This window comes from Scardinius erythrophthalmus (genome assembly GCF_964197995.2).
Source record: "Scardinius erythrophthalmus genome assembly, chromosome: 7".
NCBI classification, from domain to species: Eukaryota; Metazoa; Chordata; class Actinopteri; order Cypriniformes; family Leuciscidae; genus Scardinius; species Scardinius erythrophthalmus.
The window spans coordinates 19,778,605-19,805,895 of record NC_138227.1 but is presented as its reverse complement, the minus strand read 5'-3'; the positions used below and the strand labels follow the sequence as shown (position 1 = coordinate 19,805,895).

General features: G+C 40.1%; 1 protein-coding gene across 4 annotated transcripts in view; it reads right to left on the bottom strand.

Moving 5' to 3' along the window:
* Positions 1-10,847: 10,847 nt before the first annotated feature.
* The window catches only part of rtn4rl1b (reticulon 4 receptor-like 1b), a 164,773-nt gene continuing 148,329 nt past the window's right edge, over positions 10,848-27,291 (bottom strand). The window contains exons 1-3 of one of the 4 annotated variants that reach the window (XM_081370355.1): positions 12,754-12,891; positions 12,182-12,633; positions 10,848-12,077 (exon numbers count right to left, since the gene is read on the bottom strand). In XM_081370355.1, the coding sequence (XP_081226481.1) occupies positions 11,109-12,077; positions 12,182-12,556 (1,344 nt within the window). In that variant the 5' untranslated portion in view covers positions 12,557-12,633; positions 12,754-12,891 and the 3' untranslated portion in view covers positions 10,848-11,108. Of the gene's footprint in view, positions 12,078-12,181; positions 12,634-12,753; positions 12,892-18,182; positions 18,249-27,291 lie in introns of those variants that run through there. The other 3 variants (XM_081370354.1, XM_081370353.1, XM_081370352.1) reach the window with 3 other exon arrangements.

The following is a 27,291-nucleotide window of genomic DNA, read 5'->3' as shown; positions in this document are numbered from 1 at the left end:
TTATCGCCTCTTCTCCCATCGGTCCCTCCTCACCTCGTTCCCCAGCCCACTGCTCTCCTCTTTCCCTTTAACCCTGTTCCCCTCCCTGCCCTCTCTTCCTCTCACATCCTCTCCTCCTTCATTCAGACGTTTTTTGAAGTTGTGAGGGGACTGAGCTCTGGCTATTTTTAGCAGCTTTGAAGCAGCTCCTGCCTTGCAAATAAATGCAAGTAAAACAGAGAGCTGGGAATAGAAATACTGCATATTTTTTTGTGTCTGGCCCTCACGACTTCTTGGCACAATCACAGTTTAGCTCGCAGGGTTTAGTTGAACAACTAATGTGCTGCTTTTATTCCCTTAGCAAGTGTTTAAAATATTAAATGTTTTGAATTATAGTAGGGATAATCATCAAGACAAAATGTCATCTGCTTCACACACTTTTAAAGTGTCATATCTTATTACTTATAATACTTCAAACGTAAAAAAAAATGTTTGTGTCAAAACATGACCGTTTTTATAATTTGCTGTGGTGTCTTTCTCCTCTGTCACTAACAACCTTGTTGCAAAGCCTGCATTAGTAGCTATGTTTATATGCATCCCTATAACCCATTAGTAACAGATAGCTCAATCAGAAAAAAAAAAAAAGAAATTAAATATATAAATAGGAAAATTATTTTCAGATTGAGCTTCTTTCCGACTGAAAGTGGTGGTGCGGATCTTAAAAATGATGTGTTAAATAGAAGAATAATTGCCATGCAAATTATATTTAACATGCATATTATTTTAGTGTGCATATTTGTCATAGCACTAAAAAATTGCAGATGGTTTGTGATACACATACAAATGGTTATTTTTACTAGATTGCAATTTTTTGGGTGCATATAAACATAGCTACTGTGATCACCAAACTGCTGCACTCAAATGTACGATAAGAACTGTTGAGATCAAACTGGAATGATAAGGTTCTTGTAAAAAACATACTTCATATGATATGTAGTGCGGCAAGTGCCATGCACACACAGTAAGGAATTCCATAACATTTGATAGATTTTCCCTGATTTTCCTTTATATCATAAGTTATTCTGTTGTTTAGGAATAATAGTATCTATTTGACTTTTTCCGTACTACCTGACCATGACTAGCCAGGGTCTCTGATCATCATGCATTGTTGCAGTCATCTGTGTGACATCAAAGTTACCGAAATTCTGCATCTTACTTTTAATCAATAGTCTTTTTCTAACTGAGAAGGAAGTTTTGAGTTATGTACATAGAGTTATTTTTGTTTATCTCGGAGGCTCGAGGATAGTTTGATTCCTTGTGTTTTGCCCCTTTAAATATTGTGCTCACTTCCTGTAGTGCCAATATTATTGAATATGACTGAGGCTCTCGTGAAATCCTACTTTATCCACTGGATGTTGTAAATCTACAGAATGTGGAGGTGAGGATGGTGAAATAGAGCGAGAGCGAGAAAGAAGAGAGATGGAGAGGTGAAGCAAGTGATTGCACGTCAGAGAGAATGAGCCGAGACCCACCATGTTATCACTTTAGAGATGCTCATCAATTCAAATGTATTTCTGCTTCCGTCCTCTGCCATGCAGAAAACTAACTTTTCCCCTCTTTTCATTGAACAGAATAAAAAAAAAAAAAAAAAAAAGTAATTTACACTCTAACGCGGGAATCGATTTCCATCATGGTCGGTGGATAGGATAGAGGGAGAGGAAATGGGATTTATGCTGTAAAGTCCGATTAAAAATCATAATGGTAACCTTGAATGTCTCCAGATTTGCAGTGACACATTCATAAATACGCAATGCTTCAGAGAGATGATTTATAGAGGGTTAGTTGTATGAGTTTTGCATGTTTCAGTGATTGAACACACACACACACACGCACGCACACACACACGCACACACACACACACACACACACACACACACACACACACACACACACACACACACACACACACACACACACACACACACACACACACACACACACACACACACACACACACACTTAATCAGTTAAATTAATAGTGTTTGTGGGTGGCGATGTTCCTGATCTCTCCATGTAATCAAGCACATATATGATGACTCATGATAGATTCTGGTTGTATGTGTGTGTCTGTGCAGATCTACACACAAATATATAGTGGTGAATTTATTTCAGATTCAGAGGAGCTGTGGTGTGTAGTCAGAGTAGGATCCAGAGAGACAGATTCAATGCTTAAGCAAACATGTAGAGGAAAAATCTAGTTGAATCGCTCTGCAAAATAGTAATTTAACTTAATCAGTATTTTTGTCTTTTTTTCCAGATAAAAAAAAAACACACAAAAAAACAAATAAATTATATTTCATATTTTTACATTAACAGTGTATATAGCACAGGAACAGTGCTTGTTAAAATTACAAATGACTTACTTCTAGCTTCTGACCAAGGCTGCATCTCAATAGTTTTACTTGATTTTAGTGCTGCGTTTGACATTATAGATTATGGCATACATTTAGATTGATTACAAAATTACACCAGTATTCAGGGACAGGCATTGGGGTATTAGATAACTTAAATAAATGCCGCAAGGGTCTGTTTTAGGCCCTCTGCCGATGACGCTCAGTTATATATTTCATCACGACCAGATGAAATCTCTAAATTATCCAAGTTGACAGAGTGTGTTAAAGTTTAAAATTTTCTTCTAATAAATTTGGATAAGACTGAGGTATTACTTTTTGGACCAAAAACCTGTACACAGAATCTCTTAGAATGCAATTTGCATCTAGAAGGATGTATTCATCCCCTAAATAACTTGGTGTTATATTTGACATCAACTTGTCTTTTGAAAGTCATATTTCATGCTATGGAACATGTAATCTGTTTCTGATGCAGAAAAGTTAGTTCATGCATTCATGATCTCTAGACTGGATTACTGTAATGCATTGCTAGCTCAATAAACAAACTACAGTTAGTCCAAAATGCATTTTATCATCTCTACTGGTTTCATATTAAGTTCTGTATTAAGTGATTAATTCCGATTAAGTGATCCTACTGACCTATAAGGCCCTAAATGGCTCCTGTGTATTTAACTGATCTTCTATTGCCTCACAATCCATCACACTCTTTAAGGTCACAAAACTCTGGACTTTTAGTAGTACCTATGATATCAAAATCCACTAAAGCAGGGAGAGCATTTTTGTTAGAACTATAAATGTTTTATATACAGTGTGGACATTACTTTGACAGTCACCTCTGATATTTAACGGATCTTCTATCGCCCTATAATCCATCGCGCTCTTTAAGGTCACTAAATTCGAGGCTTTTGGTCATACCTAGGATATCTAGGTCCACCAAAGGAGGGAGAGCATTTTCACATTTAGCACCAAAACTCTGGAATAGTCTTCCGGATACTGTTCGTTGCTCAGACTCGCTCTCCCAGTTTAAAACTAGATTAAAGACGCATCTCTTCAGCCAGGCATTCATATAATACTTTTAATCCTACAGTTAAATCCGACCTCTAGTTCATAAACGCCAGAGGAGAACTGGCCCCCGACTGAGCCCGGGTTCTCCCAAGGTTTTTTTTTCTCCATTAGGTCACCTGATGGAGTTTTTCGGTTCCTTGCCACTGTTGCCTTTGGCTTGCTCAGTTGGGGATATTTGGGGATATTTAATTGAATTAATCAATCAACAATACTATTGATCAGCATTACCAAACGTAGACGTTCCACTAGAAACAAACATTGATGTATTGTTCTAATTTATTACTGTGAAGCTGCTTTGATACAACCTGTGTTGTGAAAAGCGCTATATAAATAAACTTGACTTGACTTGACTTGACTTGATAACAGATCACATTGCAATGTAGACACATGCATTTTTTTTTCTGTAAAGCTGCATTGAAACGATTTTTATTGTGAAAAGCACTATACAAATAAATGTGAATTGAATTGAATAATGTTCTATTTATTAAATAAAGTTATAAATCTCATCAAGTTAGTGTTTTTAGGCAGTTTTATGTTAATTAAAAAAATTATTCACAAAAAAAAAAACAGTCAGCATGTTTTCAGGCCATTTCAAGTTTGATTTTGACATGACATAAAGCAATGATATCTAAAGGGGTGAGTTGTTTACTTACTTTTTAATTAGTCTTCTCATTAAAGCCATTAATTTGTTCATTCAGACTGATTCACAACTTTTTATTGCGAGATTTATCGCACAAACCAGTCATATCCAATCATGACCACCAGTCATATCCAATCATGACCAATCATATCCAATCATAATGCAATGGAGGCATTGCCTCCTCTCATGTGACTTTCCCCCATTCATTCTCAATTACCCCCCACAAAACCTTTTTTGAAAAAATAAAAATATAACTGGCATAGGCTTTTGGGCACCACGTCCAGGGGGCACCACACAAATATTTTTTCTCTTTGAAAACAAGCAATTAATTCTCAAACGTATTTCTAGCCTAGGCCTCTTTCATCAGAACGTTCTAAATTCCCTGAATGTTTTGTTGAAAGTTTATTATTTTCATTATTTTATACGTTTTTTTCTTTTTTTCTTGTGGACGTGCGATCTATCGCCAGATTCCCACTACTGCGCGTGAGCAAGCGCGTTTCATTTGAACGCCCATATAGCATGTCCACTGGCACGGAGCAGAGCAAGTGTTTTCAATTAATTTGGAAGTGGAGCTTTAAGCTCGCGCATGAGCATGAAGCTAAACTTCTATATGAACTGAAAACGCTCGCTCTGCTCCGCGCTAGGCTAGTGGAAACGCACCAAACAGATTCTGGGAGTGCACTTTGCGGTTTTGCGGTTTTTGCGCCCTTTCAATCGAAATTAAACTGCCTCACGACGCTCATGTATGTGTGAATCCACTATAGAGCATCAGCCTTGCACTTTCACGTTGGATTTTGCAAAAAAGTTACAGAAAGAGTCAGAGTGTAAACGAGTCAGTTTTAAAATTTTATTTTTTAGTTCAAAACCTCACAAAACCATGTAGCTATAGCGATGCTATTGCAAGACCAGTCTAAAACCTTGGCATGTTTGCATTTCATTTTTCAATTGTCTAAATTTAGTTACGTTTTTTTTTAAATAATATTTTTCAGCATGCTTTGTTTAAATTTATATGTTTAATATTACATACTTGCAAGAACCCAACGTCAGACTGACGTCAACATCCGACGTCAGACAGACGTTGGTTTTTGGTTGGAAATGAAAGTTGGGTTGATGTCAGAACCCAACGTCATATTGGCGTGATTTTGGTTGGAAATGAAAGATGTAATAATAATAATAGTAATAGATAGTATAGTAATAATAATAATAGTAATAATAATAATAACTGAATGTATATTATTGTGGGGGTGTACACCTACACTCTAGGTGTCAGTGCTCAGGGGCACCAAAGAGTCTTAATCCGCCACTGTGCACACCCTAGCTTTCGATAAATAATTAAGGCAAGGAGAGGCGATAATATGTAAAAATGCATCTTATGTCAGGGCTCATCAACATCTGTAAACACACACACAGAGTAAATGCAAACAAACACATTTAACATAAGAAGATATAGATTTTAATATCTTTATAAAGTTTTTTTCCTGTTTTTTTTTTGAGAACGACTCGTTAAACCATCAAATCACTAGGATGGAGAGACACAGAAGAGAGAGAAAGGGAAGGATGAGAGGAGACTGGATTGTGCAGTTTAGTCAGAAAATGGTGCCCTATGGACAGACCAAATAAATGTTTAAACAAAAACAGAAAAATCAAATGAAAGTAATATTAAAAATAATAATTGCATTCTGAAGAGAAGTTCTTCAGAGATTCAGGAACCCTGTTGTAATCAAAAATGTCATTAATGATGTCAGTGTCATAGTACTGATTAATATTTCCATTGCAGATTGTGATGATACAGTTCTCCTTATTTTTACAAAGTGTGTCTTAGAACAGGAGTCGTAGTTCTCCAGTATTCCACAGCATCTGTGACGGGCAACTTGACAGTCTGTCATCCATAATGTCCCGAGTGTTCACGCGATTGTCCCTCTCCTGGACTCGTATTTGCATTCACAGCAGACACTGTAGAGGCAATCAAGCAGGCCTATGGCTCCAAAAGGTCTTTTTTTTGTGGCCATGCTAAATTTGAAATGTGTTTTTGTCATCAAGTCTCTTAAAGATACATTTAGTTTTCGTGTGTTTTTTTTATTTGTTGTTTTCTTTTTTCTTCTCTGTCTTGTTAAAACAGATGATTTCACACCGCTTTAAGAAAGAGAGGTGTCTATGTTTTCGATGGCGGGCTTAGGCTGAAGGCGCTTTTCAAAATAGAGTTCACTTCAATTAGACCTGTGTCCCCTCCAGAGTCCACATCCCCATCAGCAGTCCATTTCTAAGTCCTCTGAGTCACAGCCAAACAAAACAAACAACACAGAGGACAAGAAACAAACACAACTCTAATTTTTTCATAGCTTTTTATACTGGACACGCACACACACACACACTGAGGATTTTTGGAAGCAGATGAGGTAAAATGGGTCTCATTTGCTTCTATAAACAATATAGCAGCTAGTATAACCATTGGCTTTTATGTGCTGTTATAAAACAATACATTCCAAAACAAAAATGATTCACCTGAAGTCACTTTTAAGAGCAAAAGTAAAGGAAATATGAAAAATAAATCCAAGAGGGTATTGAAAGGAAATAAAAAGCCATCTAAAGTGAAAATATGTTGTTCTGGGCCTTACCTTTTCTGAGGTAAAGATAATGTATGTGCTTTTTCCTGGCTATTCCATTTATAACACTGTGTTTCATTTCATACAATACCTTTGTTTTGTTTCACATCATTTAGTGGAATAATATTTCAACCACAAAGAAATCAAGTCCTACTAATGGTTAAAACTCCTGATCTTAGGAGACCTTACACCAATATATTTGTGAATATACTTGGCAATAATGTGATCCATTAAACAAAGGACAATGTACTTTTACTATGTTTACTATATACTTTTCATTTGATGGTATCCTATATGCTTGTTTGTTTGTTTGTAATGTTAAAGAAAAGAAGTAGGCAACATTTTCTAAACACAATCTCCGTCTTCACATATCTACGTTGCTTGCTTGTGTCTCATAACACACATTCTTTCTACACATTAGGGCTTTTCACACTGCGCTTAACCCTGGGTTACCATTTATCTCATTTATATCATAACCCTGGGTTTTTCTATTTAAATATGCGCTAGATGATCATCTTTGACAGTTGCGCCTGGTCTCGCAGCTTTTTCAACGCGTTGCGCTCGAGACCCAGCCTTCTTTTCCATTCATCTCTGCAGTTGGATACTATTATGCAAGTCTCATGTTTTAAGAGCAAAAACGCTTTCTATTTGATCATCCCTTATGCCTGTCACTCAGACGTCAAAATATGTTGTCAAATTAGTGAAACTAAAGTGCTTCTCCTCATGCGATCGAATGAAGACAACGGTGCAGCATTTAAAGATCATTTCCGATGACTGACATCACAGAGCGTACTGGTATTTTGGTGCTGATGTGTGAATGGTTTCTTCCCGGTAAAAAGCCAGAACGTTGTTACTTGTGTGAACAGCATGTTTGTGTATTTACCGGAAAAGTCATTCTGGTAATTTTACCGTAATTTACCGGGATTGCTGTGTGAAAGGGGCTAATGATACTGACCCTGCAAATATGCAAATAAGAACGTTAACCCAGGGTTTAGGAATGTACAATATGAAACATCAGTTTATGAATACCCAAGATGAATTGTTAACCCAGGGTAAAGTATGAAAACAGGTTTTGTTTTTTGGTCTTTTTGTGCTGTTTTTGGATGACGTTAATCAAATTACTTTTCCCAAGATGGCTTTACAATTTTCTGCTGCTCAACTCAGAACATTAAAAGGATCTTTCCGCTTGGCCCCGTACACTTATAAATGGTGTGAACGACTTGGAGTTTTACACCGACCTCGCTACATACACTGTTCGCAGAAGAAACTTCCGATTTATCACTGCTCGTCTAATATTACGGTTGTCTGTACCAACACACGTGCTTCGGGTAAAACACAGCAGGAAAATCAACTTATCAACTTTGGAAATCTAAGATCATTGCGTTTTGATCCCGACCTCGGAACCTGCAGACGCGCATCTTCAGACTTGCGATGTGCGCTGTTGAACACTCGCTCTTTAACTGATAAAGCATCAGTGTTGAATGACATAATCATTGACACAAACCTGGACATGCTACTTTTGACGGAAACCTGGCAGATGCCTAATGACCTTTTCAACTTGAACCTTTTAACACCACCTAGGTACATCTATTTCTCTCAACCACATTTTCATCGTAGAGGTGGAGGGCTGGCTGTTGTTTACCGTGAGACTATTAAAATATCCAAGATCGAGTTTCATGATGTTGCAGCATTTGAATACCTAGTGCTGAAAATGACTGGGCAAACATCACTAGCTGTAGTCTTAATTTACCAACCTCCAATTTTTTCCTCTAAATTTTTCTCGGAGATTATTGAGTTACTTACTCTTGTCTGTGGTAGTCATTCATCTGTTATTTTGCTTGGTGATTTTAATATACATGAAAACACTGCACAATGCAAAGAATTGATGTCTATGCTGGACTGTTTCAACTTAACTCAACATGTAACTTTTGCTACTCACTCCAGGGGCCATATACTGGATCTCATATGTACATCTGGCTTACAGTATATAATATTCTTGTTAATGGCTCTGATTTTGCTTTCTCAGATCACAAACTCATAAACTTCAGTTTTAGTTTTCCAATATCGATATCACCACCAGAAAATGCTCACCTATCGTAAAATCAATTACTGAAAAGGCTTCAACCTTTTCAGTACCTTCAACCCGTCCGAATGTTTACTATCTAACTGTCCGTCAGAAATCTGCTGTATTTACAATAATGCTTTTTCTCAAATACTTGAGAGGCATGCTCCTGTTAAAACTAGACTGGTTCCATCTACTCGTGCCTCACCCTGGTTTACTCCTGAACTTCGAACAATGAAAACTGTGGGTCGCCACCTAGAAAGACTATACAGGAAAACTGGACTCATTGTGCACTCTCTGGCTTTTAAAGAACATTTGCTCAACTACCGTACAGCCCTCAACGATGTAAGATCCTCTTATTTCTCCTCTACCATTAGGAATTCCACGTGCAGGCCCAAATCCCTCTTTGCTATGGTTAACAAACTCACTAATCCACCACAACATGTTATTTTGGGCTCTGGGGTGCTTGTGAATAGCTTTTCCCAATTATTTTCAGACAAATTGAAGTCAATCACTGAATCCATCACCAAAGACACCCCTTCTACAAGTGACTCAAATGTTCATTTAATGTTATCTGATTCAGCTCACTCAACAAACTCTCTCTCTGATTACTCCTGTTGCCATAAGTGATATAATTGTGAAGTCTAATTCCACATCCTGCCAGCTTGATCCTACACCTACTGTTCTGCTTAAGATGTGTTTCCTCCTCGAGGTTACACCCTTCATAACACATATGATAAACTGTAGTTTGGCTTCCGCCATTGTCCCATCAGAATTAAAAATGGCTGTGGTGACCCTCATTCTTAAAAAAACAGGCCTTGACCATCTAAACATGGACAATTACAGGCCAATATCTAATTTAACATTCTTCAGTAAAATTCTTGAAAAGGTTGTGGCTTCGCAATTGCGATCATATTTAGATGTTAATGGTCTGTTTTGAACCTTTTCAGTCAGGATTTCTCCCATCTCATAGCACTGAAACTGCTCTTCTTCGGCTGGTTAACGACATTCTTTTGTCCGTGGATTCAGGGTTAATAAACATCTATATGCTTCTCGATCTAAGAATCAAGCATTGGATGTCCCTGAATTTCCTCAAATTAAATAATAAAAAAAACTGAGATATTGGTGATTGGCTCTGCTGCCTCAGTCAAAAGGATGGACCTGTCCTTTGATATTGATGGAGTTCATGTAAAGCCTTCGTCATCTGTCCGTAACCTTGGTGTCTTAATCGATTCAACTCTATCTTTTGGCTCTCATATTTCTTCTCTTGTTAAAAACTCTTTTTTCCATCTTCGTAATATTGCACGACTTCGATCTTCTCTCACTTTAGCTGATGCTGAAACCTTAATTCATGCATTAATCACATCACGTCTGGATTATTGAAATGCTCTATTTCTTGGTCTGCCCAAAAAACTTATTGCAAGATTACAGTATGTTCAAAACTCAGCAGCAAGAGTTCTCACCTCCACCAGGCGTTCTGCTCACATTACTCCTCTGCTTCATGACCTTCACTGGCTACTTGTGGCATCATGCATTCACTTTAAGGTATTACTTATAACGTTTAAGGCATTAAATGGTCTTGCACCTCCATATTTGTCTGATCTACTTTACTCTTATCGCTCTGCCCGGTCCCTTAGATCAGCTGAACTTGGTTTATAGTCCATCCCTCGTTTCCGGTTGTCTACTGTAGGTGGAAGGTTAATTAGTTAATTAGTTAATTAATTAGTGTTAATGCTCCTAAATTATGGAATTCATTACCTTTTACACTTCGTAATATCTCATATGTGGCTACATTAAAGACTCAGCTAAAAACATATCTATTTAACATGTATTTTGTTAATGTAATGCGACTATATATTCCGTAGCAACCTTGAGCTATGGAAAGACGCTTCTTCTTCTTCTTCTTCTTCTATGAGCACTGCAGTGTGAAACGTGAAGCAAGATAACCCAGGATTCAGTTTACCCGGAGTTTAGAATGACCCAGGGTTAACTATTTAAAGTGTGAAAAGCCCTATTTATTTGGTTACCTGTTCTTTTTCATTTGAATTGTTTTCCATTTAGAAGGAGAGACCAGACCAATAGGAAATGGGGGGAAAAAACAACGGTGGCAGTGCAAGCATGTTCGTTTTGCTTTACTATTCTTCTTGTTCTCCAACCCAAATTTGAGTTTATAACATCCAGTGTTCAGTTTTCATCTATTTCAGTCTAAATGGCAAAGCTCCTTATACAATGTATTACACTTTATCACTCATACACACACAAACATACACACATTAGTAGGCCTGGTAATGCTGGAGCTAGAACTGATCTGAGGACTGCGGCGTATCCATGATAGTCCAGAATTGAGTTCAGCACAGAATGAGCACAAGCAGTCCCAGAATACTAGAGAGAAAGAGATGTGTATGATGAGAATGTCCACAGTTTGCTTGCTTGACCCCACTTGGGGGACGCACAGAGGTCCGGGGGGTACATTTGTGCTTTCTGCGGGTGTTTGAACCATCGGAAGATGTTTCATCATATTTCCCCGTGAAATCAGGAGAGGAATACTCCTTATCCGCCATCTCCTTTAAGATGTGGACCTCGTTGGGTCCTTTTCCCTTGCTGCCCCGGACACGTTGGCGTGTGCAGTTCCGAGAGCGGCTGGGCCTTTGAGCAGAGTCTGCGCCCGGAGACCCTCCTGGTCCTGCTTGTACACCATTTATGGCAGGGGGTGGCTGGGGCAGGGGAGAGGGAGGAGAAGGGTATTGTTCATTCAGTTGGGGGTGGTGTGGGTGTGTTTGTGGAGGCTGGGCAGGATGGGGCTCCTGCTTCAGTGAGACCTTATCTGTTCCTGCCCAAGTCTTGGTCTTACTCTGGTGCAGAGACTCAGATCCGGAACAGTTCGGGAAGTCCTCTTTTCTCAGTTGTTTCAAATCTTTGCCTGCCAATTCTGCCGGTGCCAAGCAACCCACTGATGACGTGGACCCCCGGAACTTTTTGAGCCAGTCCCACAGTGATAAAGCCTTACAGTCACACTCCCAAGGATTGTCGTTGAGGCGAAGGTACTCCAGGGCAGGCAGCTGGGTCAGACACTCTCCAGCTAACTCCGTCAAGGAGTTGTTGAACAAATAGAGAGTAGTAAGTCGCCGCAGGTCGTGGAATGCCAGACGATCCACCCACTGCAGTTGGTTGTGGTGCAGGAGTAGCCTGTCCAAAGCCCCCAGTCCTCTAAATGTGTTTTGGTGCAGGCTCCACAGACGGTTCCCGTGAAGAAACAGGTGGCTCAGGTTGTGCAAGTCCACGAAAAGATCATCCTGCAGATACTCCAAATGGTTGTCCTTCAGACACAGAAACACAACAGTGGTTATATTTTTACTACAATAATACATGAGAACCTACATTGCTATTTCATTTTTCTTATTAATCTATGTGTGTGTCTCACCTGCAGGTACAGATACTGGAGGTTGCGGAGACCCTGGAAGATGTTATTCGGCAGTGCACTGAGGCCACAGCGGTATAGATGGAGGGCATGGAGCCGGCCCAGCCCATGAAAGGTTTCTGCAGACAGTGAACGTAGGTGGCGATTGTCTCCCAGGTCCAATTCCTCCAGCAAGGTGAATCCTTGGAAAGTTGATGGCTCGATATATGTGATATTGTTGGAGTAAATCCACAGAGTGACCGTGGTAGGGCTAAAGTGGCCCCGCAGTAGTCGATGGATCTTGTTGTTTTGGAGGAAGATGCGCTCACTGTGTGGAGGAATGCCTTCCGGGACGGACAGGAAGTTGTGGGCTTGGCAGCTGACAGTGCTGGGGGCCATATAGCAAATGCAGTGACGTGGGCAAGACCAGGAGAGCTCCAGCCCACAGAGTACCAGCAGGAACTCCAGCCCACAGCCTAAAAAGAAAAGGAGAGATAAACAGAGAGACTTAGTGTTTGCTATGTTAAACCTACAATACAGAATTGATGATACAAATATAAATTAGTTTATGAATAAAATTCACTGTTTGATTTTACTTAAAATGATTGATAATGTTGAATGATATCAAGTATGAGTAAGTTAAGAGCAGCATATTCCTGGTTTGTTGTTAACAAAGGGGTAGTATTTGAGACTTGATGAAAAACTATCGTTATATCATAAACACATGGAAACTCAAAGGTCTTCACCACAACCCGTCAAAATAAAAGTTCGGTTTAACTTGATAATATATTACTGTTGTACAGTAGAATTTAGATATCTCAATTTAATAATAATACTAACACTAATAATACTAAATTATTATTAAAAAAAAAATTAAGGAATAATCACACTTTTTCTTCTATGTTGTAATTTTAACAGTATAAAGCTCAGTTGTGCCGCATGTTGTTTGACAAAAAAGTTTAATTTAATATAAAGATCAATTCAATTAATGTTTTATGTCTTCATTTGATTACTAGAAAATCCACAACACAAAATTTGTGGAAAACAATTCATTTCATAGAAATATTTAATATTTTCATTACTAATGTTTTTATGGCAGACAGCAACCAAGGCAGCTCTGGCATAATGTCAATAACTCTTCTAGAAATTACTTAGTTTCTTTACAGTTATTGAGGTAAACATGCCTAAATTACTGAAAAAAGTTACCATTGGATACCGGCACTGAATTTCAGGTACCGGTATCGGTACCGGTTAAAATGTGAACGGTACCCAACCCTAGTCTGTAGGGATACCAGGTACAAAAAGAGGTTGGGGAAACGCTGTGATAGAGCTAGATAATGATGCAAGAATACACAGAAGAAAACATTTACAGATCCTAGTAAACTTTGTAATAACGACTGACCAAAACAAAGTTCCTGAAACAAAGTACCATACTCGTAATTTCAACTTTACTATATATCTTTAGGTGTTCAGTGCCTCATACTTATTATGGTGGTGATAATATCCCTGTTGAAAGGACCAGCTTTGTTGTGTTTGAGATAGATAGTGTAATGTAACCCTATATATATGATACATACTTATACATACATACATACATGAACACTGAAACATACTTATTCAATAGAATAAAGAAATCACACAAGGTTGAAACGACATAAAGGTAAGGGTAAATGGTTGAATTTTTGTTTTTTGGATGAACTTTCCCTTTAACAAGACTTCCTTGATCAACCAGCTTCTTCAGAAAGACTATTCCAAGGTTTGTTGAGGATGGTTTGGTCTAAGATGGTATTTTCAGCAGCAATGGTTGTGACTCAATGAAATAAGGTCTGCTCTATGAAACTAAGCCCATTTTGAAAAGGAAATAAACAATGACAAGAAATCGAGTCATTTTCGAGATTCTGAGCCCTTCGGGAAAGCTGCAAAATCTGGTATTTTACAAGTATTTATTTTGTCCATGTGTGTATAAATCTGGCTCACCCTGCTTCAGCTGAGACTGATCCCAGAGCCTACCAACAACCTCTCGAGTGCTTAGTTAAACCTGTGTTAAGCCTCTGAGAGGCACACAATACCCCTGCTGCTTTCTGACATGCTTCCTTGGAGCCATTTTGTGTAACTTATCCACCAATTCATCTACACACAGAATGGCAGAGAAGGAGAAAATTTTCCACTATTATGAGAGTCCCCATTTGCTCATGAGCGCTGGCTTTCCCCCCGCCCTTCTTTTAAAAGATGCATTATTCAAAGCATCATTCCTGTTATTCACTCAAAATTGATTCGCTCCCGCTGCCTCTTAACATCACCATAATCCTCCAGGTTTCTGCCTTCAAAATACAGAGGCAGCAATTACGCTTTTACAGGAGATGAGCGGATATTTATTGGAATAGCTTTCGACTCCAAATGTGTCTAAGCTATGGCATTCAGATGCAGACTCTGCTGACCTTTACCAATGATTCCCTGGGCGTCTGATGACAGCGCCAGAGCAGCTTGCCTCACCTGCGAGTGAGTCTCGCTCCCAGAGTGGCCGTGTAATCCCATTTGTCCAAACAGCATGCCCAAATGAAATATGTCCTCACCAACTGACTAAATAAGCAACCAGAACCCCTCACAAGCTCCCCCTTGGGCCTTACGTGTGGGATTAACAGAAAAATTGTTGTTGTTCTTGTAATGTCGGTCAGCTATACTAAACAGTGACCTGGAGAAGAATTAGATATTCTATCGTTGCACATGTGTTTATCTGTTTCTTAACAAAAACTTGAAGGATATAAGCCTGGATATGGTACAAAACTGGATTTTAGCACTGATAGCTAACATTTCAGAATATGAGATGCTTAACTCAAACTGCCACGTGAGGGGGTTTCAGGGTTTTGAGCATGAGGGATTATAGCCGCCTATCTTTCCATACACTATCTCCACTTTAAATCGGAAAACAATCTGATGATGTCTGGTTCACAAGCCTCAAAAAACCTCAGTGCTGTGTGTTCAGATAGACTGCATGTACAGCTGTGGGTTTGAGAATTACCTAGCTGAGAGGAACAGCTCAAAGGATAGATCGTAATAAACTCCTCAATGTTTAAAAGATCTAAAATAATGAGATCTGTAGTAATCCAATATTACTTTAGCTGTTATCCATTCAGTATGCTACTGGATTACTTTATTTTTTTCATTCTTTCCCCATGTGTTTTGTTAGAGTGACACCTGTCCTTTGAGTGAATGAGCGAAGGTGTGTGTGCTGTGTTGCTTACGGAAAGTTAAGCTTCTGGGGATTTCAGCCAAATAAATCAGAAAAGACAAGGCAAACAACTCAGCTTTGGCTGGCGGAGCTGCTGAGCCTCTTCCCCTTATTTTTCTTACTCGCTGGCTGTTTACGTCTGTTTTCAAACCCCTTTGCATTAAACTTTGCATATCACATATAATGAAATTCTTCCTCAGCACTTTACATAATAGACTTATTCCTTTGGTGTAGCACTGGCTTTTGTGGAGGCGTATCACCTAATCGCACATACTGTGCTTCCCTCTGTTTGTCTCAGCTTTTGTCACACTGCAGGTGTAATTATTTTCCTCAAACTCCTGCTTTTCCTTCCGTTTTAATATAAAACTTCAACAGAACTGGGCATCAACTTGTAGATAACAGCATGAGGTGAGATAAAGATTTATTTATTTTTTATCATCCTTAGATAAAGAGACTAGTTATCTGTGGCCCACAAGCTAATCATGACCATCTCCCTCATCTCAGTTACAGGTTTTCTGATTGTCTTTAGTGTTCTTAATGTGGTTACTAGGGTGTTCTGGGAGTTGTATCGTGTTACTATGCAGTTGCTTGGTTCTTCTTACTGGTTTTTAGCATGTTACTATACAGTTGCTAGTTTTTCCTGAATATCTTTAATGTACGGATGTGTGGTTGGTTAGTGTGTTCTTGTTTGTTTTTACCATGTTGCCAAGGATGTTGTGTTGCTATGCAGTTAAAAAGCACTCAGAACAACCTAGCATGAAACTATGCAGTTGCTAGGTTTTCTGAATGTCTTTACTGTGCAACTGTGTGATTAAACTCGGATGTTCTGTGTGTTTTTAGCATGCTAGCATGCAGTTACTATGGTGTTTCGGGTGGTTTCATGGTAGTTGCCTGCTCACTATATATTCAAGTCTGCCTCCATATCACACCATCCCTGAGTTGTCAGGCATGCATTAGCTCAATGTTATTTTGGTGAGGATTTTTTTCTTCTCTTTTTTTCCATCTCTCAGTACTAAACTAAGTCCAGAGAGATCTGCTGCCTCACACCTGTCACCTCCCTGATCCTGGTCCTCTTTCAGCCCTCTTGGATCCCTTACACACAGCAATTTACACCCTCCTCATCCAGAGACAAGTTGAGAGCAAGAACAGGGGAGGCTGGATACTTTTAGTGCTGTGAAGAATGATAAAGGGCAATAGCGAGATGAGAAATAATAATGAGAAGGAGTGATGGGACAAGGGTTTGTCATTTACTGAATATATTGCATAAGGATGAACATGTTTTTTTTTTTTGCTCACAATCTGGTCCAATGATGAGGATGACCGATCCGAATAAGTTCAATAACAAAGTATTTATTAAAAAAGGAGAATGGTCTGCATGTAAAACACAACAATACCGGACAAAGACTGAGAACCAATGAGGAACTTCACTACACAGTGCTGATGAACCATAGGACAAACATAATAAACTAAACATAATGGTGACATCACCAAATCAAATTAATAAGATTGTTTTGACCACTCTCCACAGCGCTTCGGTCAATAACACCAATCCCAGCTCCCAAAGCTCGGAGAGGGATTATGGTTGTGGAACAATGGAAGTCATGTTGTTGTGTGTGGCATTTTCCATGGTCTCATGCTATTGTAAGCCACCAATCTCACCCAGAACACTTCCTCAGTTCATTCTTTTATTTTCCCTTTCATTGTCTGTCTTTCTTTTCTCAACCTTTCTTTCACTTTGAAGGCTTGTTAAGCTGAGGTTGATTAAGCAGCCTTCAACTGGGCTCGATGTTTGACCCTGTGACCCCACGGTCACCATGGCTTTTCATGCCATGCAGATTTTAAGTCTAAATAAGGAAATCAGGGAAATAAATAAATAAATAAATGAATAAATTAAGGCATAAAACAGAATGGCTTTGGTCCCCAGACAGTCAGCGCAAAGTAAGTGCACAGAATATCAATGAAACATAGTTCACACTAAATTCGCCCTCATGAATAACACATGGTTGCTAATAGGAGAGAAATGGTCCGTCTGTTTCCCTCCGTGACTCTGCCCACCATTACACTGGATAAACTCAATTTCCTGTTTCTCTCTAAGGACCCTGATAAGCACTTGGCTGTTTGTTGCCTTGCTCGCACAAGTCCGCAAATGACATGCTTTCACATAATAGGTGTTCATGCTGATGTTCGCACATACACACAGTGTTTGACAATCAAGCTAATGGCAAAGCAATAAAGCTCTGCATTGATTGGTTTGAGCCTTGTTTGCATAGCCAAAGGGAAATCAAGTGAGTTTTTAGTCATTGCAGACATTATTTTTTAAGTTAAACTGTGGTTATAGGTAGACAGACATTAGATGAATTAATCATAGACTGAGAGGTTAAAAGCATGATCCCATGCTGTTCATGAACAGTATTCAGTGTGTCACACACAAAAGCAAGATTAATGTACTGCTGACATAATAGGCAACTTCATATTTGTCCTCCCGACACATTTTGACCTAACTAGGGGTCTTCAACAGGGGGTCCATGACGATACCACAGGGGGTCCGTCAATTATTCTTGTGAAAATATAACAAACAAAAACACCTCAACCAAAGCTAAATTTCATTTTAAAAATGAATTTGTAATGTACTAGTATGATTCATTTATGATGTTTAATGATGTTTTATTAACAAGGTTCGGGAGGAACTGATGATCAAACAATAAAGTCATTCCAACCAGCTGTCAGCAATCAGTAATCAACAGGTCCACTCAATCAGCATGATTAAAGGCCTATAAATACACACAGTCGACTCACCCATATTCCTCGACAGTTTTCAGCATCCCTCCACCACCCCATCTCCTCACACTTGCCTGGTTATCTTTCTAACCAAGAGGTACGGGGGGAGTGCTCTGAGCTCGGAGCCCTCCCCCCGGACAGCACGCCAAATACGCATAACTATTTATTCTCTGATCATTCGTAAGTGTGAACTCGTGAATTGCAAAGCCTAATTTTTTTATGCACAAAGTACAGTGTGTATATACATTAATATTGTACTATATGCTTGTTTTTATAGGCCAAGCTTAAAATGCAAAATCCACAGAGAGCTTCTTGGCCTGGAAAAGGTTGAAGGCCGCTGGTCTTTATGTGTCAGGTAATTTGTTAAAGATATAAAGGTCGGGATGAGCTGTTTTAGGGAAAGAAAAGTACCACAATGTCATCATGTCGCAAGGTCGCTTTGGTGGTGTGAAAACCAATTATCTGGAAAGCGAGGCTGATCTCTACAGCACGGCAGAACTTTATCGAAGAAGTGATTGAGGCTTTAGTCTGTGAACAACTAACCACTGTACATTGAATAATCAGATTTCATTATGATCTACATTAATTTACGTGACATTTGTTTGAAGTGGCTATTAGTTTAGTGCAATGATTAATGGCAGCAATTTGACTTTATTATATTTGTGTGATCCACTGCCTTAATATGACATGGTGGTTCTGTTTCCCCAAAACAGCCCGCCCTGAGCTTGCTAGTTAGTGACGAGCTTATGCTAGCTAATGTAACAACTATCTATCTTAATATGAAATGACAAGCTGTTTATTTGCTTTTCATCACAGCAGCATGCTAGCCGAAGTTAAACCCCTTCATTTGAGAGAGAGAGAGAGAGATGGTTATTATTTATTAAATAAGATATTGCAGTGGCAAAATTCTGTTGTGCTTAATTAATTACAACAATAATGAAAGGCTGAGATGTCTTATAATTAATGACTGTGTGTTTCACTGTGTGTGTGCTTTGCTATGTGTGTCAGTTCCAAAAAAAAAAATATTAATACATTAACACATGGCTGTATTTCTTTATAAATAGAGTAAACCCCTCAAAACCAGCTTACGCGTGTCCTAACCATTCAGGAATGATGCAATGTATGGGAAAATATCACGTACACACACTCACACACACTCAAACGTTTTTGATTATATTTTTAATTTTTAAAGGTTTAAGTTGCTCTATTGCCCACCAAGGCTGCAATTATTTGATAAAAAAAAAAAATATTGTGAATATTATTATCTAAATAACTGTTTTCTATTTTAATATGTTTAAAATGGAATTTATTCATATGATTGAAATTTTCACGGTCGTTAGTCTTCAATGTCACATGATCCTTCAAAAATCATTCTAATATGCTAATATTCTAATAAACCTTTGTTGAAAACAGTTGTGCTGCCTATTATTTTTGTGGAGACCATAGTCTTTTTTCAGGATTCTTTTTTTTTAAAAAAAAGTTTAAAAGAAATATAGTTAGAAATATAAAATTTGAAATGTATATTTTATCATAATGTAAACATCTTTACTGTCACTTACATTAATTCCTCCTTGCTGAATAAAATAATTGATTTCTTGCTCAAATAAATCAATAAAAACTGTTGTCCTCCATCAACCACAATCATTAAAAGCGACAAGCCTTTTGAAAGTTGCTTGTTTTTTGCTTTGATTAGTCTTGCCCTGAAAATATATAGTTCTACAACTTCATTCTAGTTAACTTATACCTTCAAATCTGAGAAGTACTCCCAAGTATAGTTGAATTCATATGTGTGTGTATTTCTATCTCTATTCTAAATATTTTCCAGAATAATGGCATTGTTCAATTTTTGTATTTTAGGATCACATTTAGTCTGTTGTAAGTATTAGCAATTAGGTAATTATAGCAATTATGTCAATGAGAAATCACAATTTAGATTATATAAGCTTTGCAAGTGAGTGCATGTGTTGCGGGAACAAATGTCCTCAAGAAAAAAACTGACATCACTTAGGCAAGGCAAGTTTGTTTATGAATGTAGCACATAATACACAGTGGTAATTTAGTGCATTGCATATAATGATTAAACAGACATCAAGTCAGTTTTAAAATAAACAACATTAAAAAGTATAAAGGCCATTCATGGAATTAAAATAAATTGAGTGATTTATAGTATATACACACCTGCATGGGCCAACAAAAAATGGCTAAATTAATACACTAAATAATATTTTAATTCAAATCTTATAATTGCACATTACTTCAGTAAGCCTAACCCTTTAGCTAAATATTTACCTAAACCCTTTTAAATATTTAGAATAGAGCTAGGTTAGGTGTGTATGTTTTGTTTGTTTCATTGACTGATGCAGGCTGTTGCAATGCAAGTGTTTTTCTGACAAAAGCATTCCTGTTAAGGGTCACTCTCCTAATATTTTTCCTCAATCAATCACTCCACACTTTTCCTCTTAGGAAAATAAAACAGCAATTATACTGTCTTGGCCCTCTCTTCAGTAAAAACAGTACTTATTTTCTGTGATTGTTTTATAATTTGCAGAGTGATTACAAAGTGGCCATTTGGAGAACTTCAGCCTTGAGAGCGTTTCCTTCCAGATCCTTAAACTCGATGCAGCAGGACAGAATAGAAAATAGCTCTTCATACTGTTATTGATAAAAAAAAAAAAAAAAAAATCACTGTCATATTCATATGTGATAAATATAATGGGTGATTTCTACGCAATGTTAGGATGGACCAGGATAGGCTGATTTTCAGTGTCAATCCTTAATTTCTAGCCAGACAGAGATTTTAGTGCTAAATTGGTAAGTCCCAGTTGCCATATTAACCGTTCTCCACCAGGTTGACTAATACGGCAGAGGTTGTGCACGATCACCCATGAGGGAAACCCTGTGCTTTCCAACAACTCCTGTTTGAGCTAAGTGTCTGAGCTAAATAGAAAGTTTCGATATTGATTTTTTTTGTTGCAGTGCTAGCTTTTTACCGTGTAGATTTTCTTAAATCTTGCAATAGTTCCACTGCTAAAAGCATATTTAAATAAACAAATCGTGATCGAAATGCGTTGTTTGTGACGAATCAGGTGTCTCCTAGGTGACCTGCTTCGAAATGACACCACCAGACTGAGATGTGGGAATCAGCACACAAGAAAAAATCCAAAAGCGCAGGCTGCAGTGGTTTGGTCACGGATGCCGAACGAACAAACGACGTCTACCATATCGACTGCGACAGCGGCCTGCGAACTGGAAGGTTCAACAAATGGCGCCCAAGAAAACCTGGGCAAAACAGATCGAGGCTGGCCTTAAAAACAAACGACTTAAGGTCCTTTCACACTGGACGCGATTTTGACGCACGAATAATTCGCGCGATGGTTTTATTTTTTGATCAGCTGTTTGTGTAATGAGCGCTTCCACACCGAACGCGAATGTGCTGCAGCGAAAAAACGACTTATTTTTTTTCACTTCGATGTCGATTTTTTTTTTACTTTTGCGGCGACAGAAAAGGCTTCAGCCAATTGCATACTACAAGGACAATGATTGTGTGGCGTAGCATTGCCAACCAACTCGGTTATCACGACTGTGAGTATGTTGTGTGATAGTTTTCGTCGTTGCATAGTCCTGTGCTGTGTTGGCTAGAAGGCTAAACTACATTTGGGATAGAAAGCTAATCGTCAAAAATAGAGATAGAGACCGTGTTTACGCAGCTCATGGGTTTTGACGCGAACTATTCGCACACAAACTATTCGCTTTTTCGTTACGCATCCGGTGTGAAAGGGCCTTTAGCCTCCCTGATGCCAAATATAAAGTCCTTAACCACCAAGACTGGAAAACCATTGTACATAATTTTCATGAGCCAGTGGCGCTTACAGCAGTCAAAACTTTGTCTTTTGACATACAAGATGTCATTGTACTATAAAAATATCCTGTAAGTTTCAGAACTCAAACCTTCCTAGTGAGGCCAAAACCAGCTTTAATTAAAAACCAAGCTCCCAAAACGATTTCAGATTTAGTTTTTTCAGTATGACGTCATGGTGCGATGAAAGACCGCCTATGCGGAAGATCAACACCTACTTCTACATCATTGCCTCTTTAGCCCCGCCCACCGATTCACACGTCAAATACGGGAGAGACACAAACACAGGATTACTCCAGCAACAAAACCATAGAGATGCCTCTAAGGATTACAAGACAATTTGCAGTGCCAAGTTATGGAAAAACACAGCCTTTGCATTACCTTCCCCAAACCTTTGAACTGTACTGTATAGTGACTGTATATACTTAAGAATAATTAAATAACAGGACTTTCATTTTTCTGTGAACTATCCCTGTAAGTGTGTGTGTGTGTGTGTGTGCCTTCACTACTTTTTAAGATACGAGTTGCCAAAAAAAAAAAAGTAAAAATCCACTACTGTTCCATAATTTATTGCCTCCCAATCTGGGCCATGCGACTAGTTAGCTTGCATGGCATGCAGCATGGGCACGCACATGTGAAGGAGCACTGTTTTCTTTGAAGGCAGTCTCAGAAATGTGTTAAAGGATGCCAATACTAAAACGAAGTGAGCTGGAAAATTGGCCCCTTTGGTTGCAGCAGGACTGGGGTGTGCAGGCCTGCCTTGAGCAAGGTGTGTTCAAGCTGTAAATCATTCATCACAAAAACCTTTTACCGACAGTTCATTCGGTAAGCACGTCGTGTGTCCGCCGGCGCTCAACCAGTAAGAATACAGTGGAGGAAACATGGCACTCTTGAGCGGGCCAATAACAGACGATTCTGTCTGGCTGATCAATGGCTAACATCAAGCTTTAAATTTAAATTAGAGACGACTGGAAAATTAGCTCTTTGAAAACTGCTCTATACATGTCCTTAGGCATTGTATTAGCCAGCCATTGAATAAGGCTGAACATTAAAGGAGGTAAGATGAATTGATGTCAAAGTGAATTGTATTTAGCCCTGACATGAGCCATTAACAAACTACGTAGCCAACAAAGCTTCATAACCTGCAAAACATGTCCTTTTTAAGGATGTTTTACTGCTAGTGTGTCTTAAAGGACAAAAGAATGTGCAAGACAGCCTGTCATTCCGAACAAGGCCAAGTGTTGGATGTAAAACTCTTTTAGCCTTCAGACGCCTCCCCTGCGCAGCATCCCATACATTGAGCTCCATGAGTTATAGCTGAGCATAAAGGTTTCAATACGACTGCCCTATTAATTATGTTATACAGTGGCACAAGCTCATGCAGACAACATTGGGCGAGTGTGACGGTCTGATTTATACATGGCCGAACTGGGGATGCAGTGATAGACAGCTTCTCAAACCGCAGAATCATCATTCACATTTGTATCTCTCTGATATAGGAGTGGGGTTCCAGGGGTTGATTGCTGTGCAAGACCAATGGGAAGTTTTGAAGCCCCCGTCAATTCTTTCTAATGACTTGAAGGTCCTGCATACTAAACAAAGCATAAAACAATAACCCTCCCTCTTCTTCTAACAGAAGTAAATAGAATTAACATCACCATGACATCTATTAAATTCCCATAATTAAAATCCAGGTATTAAACATCTGCGGATTCCTCAGCTGTCCGCCTCTGCATTTCTGTAACCTCCTAAATCCTAGTCTGACAACAGAGTATATTCATCTGCACGCGCCGCTCAAATCCCTCTCTTTATTATTTACATGCCCCATATGGTGGCTGTTTGTTTAGACCAATTATTTTTAGCTCCTCAACTTAAAAACTGCTGCTGTCACCACCAGAGCGGCTTTTCTCTTTCCTTCTTTTTCTTACCCCTCCCTCTCTCTCTGTCTGGATACGTGTGTGCGCATGTTTGTTTGTGGTGTATAATCCATGTCATACAGGCAGAATTAAAAGTGTTGAAGTCAACATGAATTGACATTTGCAATCGCAGCCTCTCTTTTTCAAATCTATCATAATTAGATATTATTGCCATAACTTTTATTACATTAGCGCTAACGACATAAAAGGGTTATTTTTTGTCATCACCCCAAACCTGTATGAGATTATTTCTACTGTGGAACATAAAATAATATTATTCGAAAAATTAATGAAATAATGAATGAATAAATAAAACTATAATTTTAAAGGGGTCATGAACTGTATTTTTTTATTATAATGTTCTTTAAGGTCCAATTTTAATGCTACAAGAGTTTTACATAAAAAAATGTCCCAATTTAGACTGTTTTTGACCCTCACTTAATTTTGATAGGGGTGCTGCATTCAAGACTTGGATCTAAACACCCACTGCTATGCACATCTATGGTTTTTAACCAGGGTTTTGCACATCGAAATAATTTTCGACAATTTTCGACAATAATCAGAAGACAATGAACCTACACCTCAAATACCAAGGATACCCCTGTCACTAATAGCGCCTCTGTGGCCCTTTCCGACCGAACACAGCGGGAACCATCACCCGAATATTAGTTCCGCCCGGACTCTTTTCTCACACGGACCCAGTACTTTTCCGTCTCAGCTGTGGCTCATCATCCAATTAGTTATTGCCTTTATAAGGCACAGACTTTCTCTTGTTCATTGCGAAGTCTTATCGTTCCCTATGGTCGTAATTCTGAGCGTTTATCTCTGTGTTGGATTTTCTGTGTATGACTCTGGACTGTGTACCCCGTTGACGATTCCTGCTACCTGCCATTGCGACCATTGCCTGTCTATTGAACTGTGTCCCGGATTACCTACGTTGGTCCTGTTTTCTGGTGATTATTCCTGCCTGTTGACGATTCTTAATAAAGCCTTGCAGATGGATTCGAATGTCTCTGACTCCGTGTTACAGAAGACTTCGCCACCTCAGGATCCAGCGGCTTTAGATCAAGTGGTGACTGAAGTGACACGGCAAGCCTCTCTGTTGACTGTGCATCACCAACAGTTGGATCGGCTGACCACCATGACCGAGGAGTTGGTGCGGTCTATGCGGTCGCTCACACAGGCTGTGCAACAAGACCCCACTGCATCGAATCCTCCCACTGCAGCCCCCACCGCGCCGCCTTCCGCGGCCCTCACCACGGGAATGCACGCACCCCGCTTGGCACTTCCAGAGAAGTATGACGGCTCTCCAGGCAAGTGCAGGGGCTTTCTTATGCAGTGTGCCATCTATGTGAACTCGCTGCCGCCGGGCTCTGTGACGGAGGATGGCAAGGTTTCCCTCGTCTGCACCCTTCTCACCGGTAAGGCCTTGAGCTGGGCAACAGCCTTGTGGGAGGGCCAACAGATGGTTTTCCCGTCATATCAGCACTTTCTCACCAAATTCCGGGAGGTGTTTGATCACGCTGAGGATGGCAAGGAGGCGGAGGAGGAACTATTAAACCTTCGCCAGGGATCTTCCACCGCTGCGGATTACGCTCTCACGTTTCGCACGCTAGCAGCCCAGGCGGGCTGGGAAGGAAAACCCCTTAAGGCCATGTTCCGTCGAGGGCTTCGCACGGACCTGCAGGCTGAGCTCGCTTGTCGGGATGAGAGCAAGACTTTGGAGGAGTATATGGAGATGGCGATCAAACTGGACCATCTGCTCCGCTCTCGCAGGAGTCGCCAACCACGATTACCTCTCGCCTCACCCCAGTCTTCGGCTCACGCCCTGGAGGAGCCCATGCAAGTGGGATTTTCCCGCCTCTCTGATGAGGAGCGCGAGAGAAGGATGAGAAATCGTCTATGCCTCTACTGTGGTCAGTCTGGTCACTTCCGAGCTCAATGTTCCGCTCGTCCTCCTAGAACCACCAGCACTCGGGTAAGCCACAATTCCTTGTCACCCTCTCTCTTGTTGGATGTGTGCTTGATCGTCCACGGCCGCCACATCAAGACTAAAGCCTTTATTGACTCAGGGGCGGCCGGTAACTTTATTGACCAAGACTTTGCTAATCGCCATCGCATATCTCTTGTTCCATGTGACCCTCCTATGGCGGTGGCAGCCCTGGATGGAAGACCACTAGGTGCTGGAAAGATCTACCACATCACTGAGGCCATTACACTGATCACCAGCTCCCTGCACACCGAGACCATCCAGCTCCATGTCACCCAATCACCTCACCACGCCATTATTCTTGGCCACCCCTGGCTCACCCTCCACGATCCACAAATTTCCTAGAAGGATCAGGACATCACCCAGTGGTCCCAATCTTGTCTCCAGAGGTGTCTCAAATCCCCACAGAGGAACCATCACGAGGTCCCAGTTCCCCAACCTGAAAGTCAACCCCCGCAGGACCTTCCCGAGGTTTACTGGGATTTCCACTCTGCATTCAGCAAGTCCCGGGCCACCCAGCTTCCACCTCATCGGGACACGGATTGTGCCATCGAGCTCTTACCTGGAGCCACGCTCCCCAAGGGTCGTGTATACCCCCTGTCCCAACCCGAGACTCTGAGCATGCAGCAATACATCGACGAGGAACTCGCCAAGGGGTTCATCCGACCCTCCACCTCACCTACCTCGGCGGGCTTCTTCTTCGTAAAAAAGAAGGACGGATCCTTGCGTCCCTGCATCGACTACCGAGCCCTCAACGAAGTAACAACCAAGTACCGTTATCCCCTACCCTTGGTACCCTCAGCCTTGGAACAACTCCGCACTGCCCGTATCTTTACCAAGCTCGACCTGAGATGCGCCTACAATCTCATTCGCATCCGGGCAGGTGACGAGTGGAAGACGGCCTTCTCCACGACGACTGGCCACTATGAATATCTGGTCATGCCCTTCGGTCTGTCCAACAGTCCCTCTGTCTTTCAGGCCCTTATCAACGATATTTTCCGAGATATGCTCAACAAGTGCGTCATAGTCTACATTGATGACATACTGATCTACTCCGACACGTCCGAACACGTCCAACACGTACGGGCTGTGCTCCAAAGACTAATCCAGAATCAGCTGTACGCCAAACTCTCTAAGTGTGCCTTCCACCTCTCCACCGTCTCCTTCCTAGGATACATCATCTCTGCTGAGGGAGTCACGATGGATGACAGCAAGGTTTCCGCCGTGCTACACTGGCCCCGTCCCCAAACCGTCAAAGACCTCCAACGTTTCCTGGGGTTTGCCAACTTCTATCGAAGATTCATCCGGGGTTTCAGTCAAGTGGCAGCTCCTCTAACTTCCCTCACTCGCAGTGGAGGTGGATCC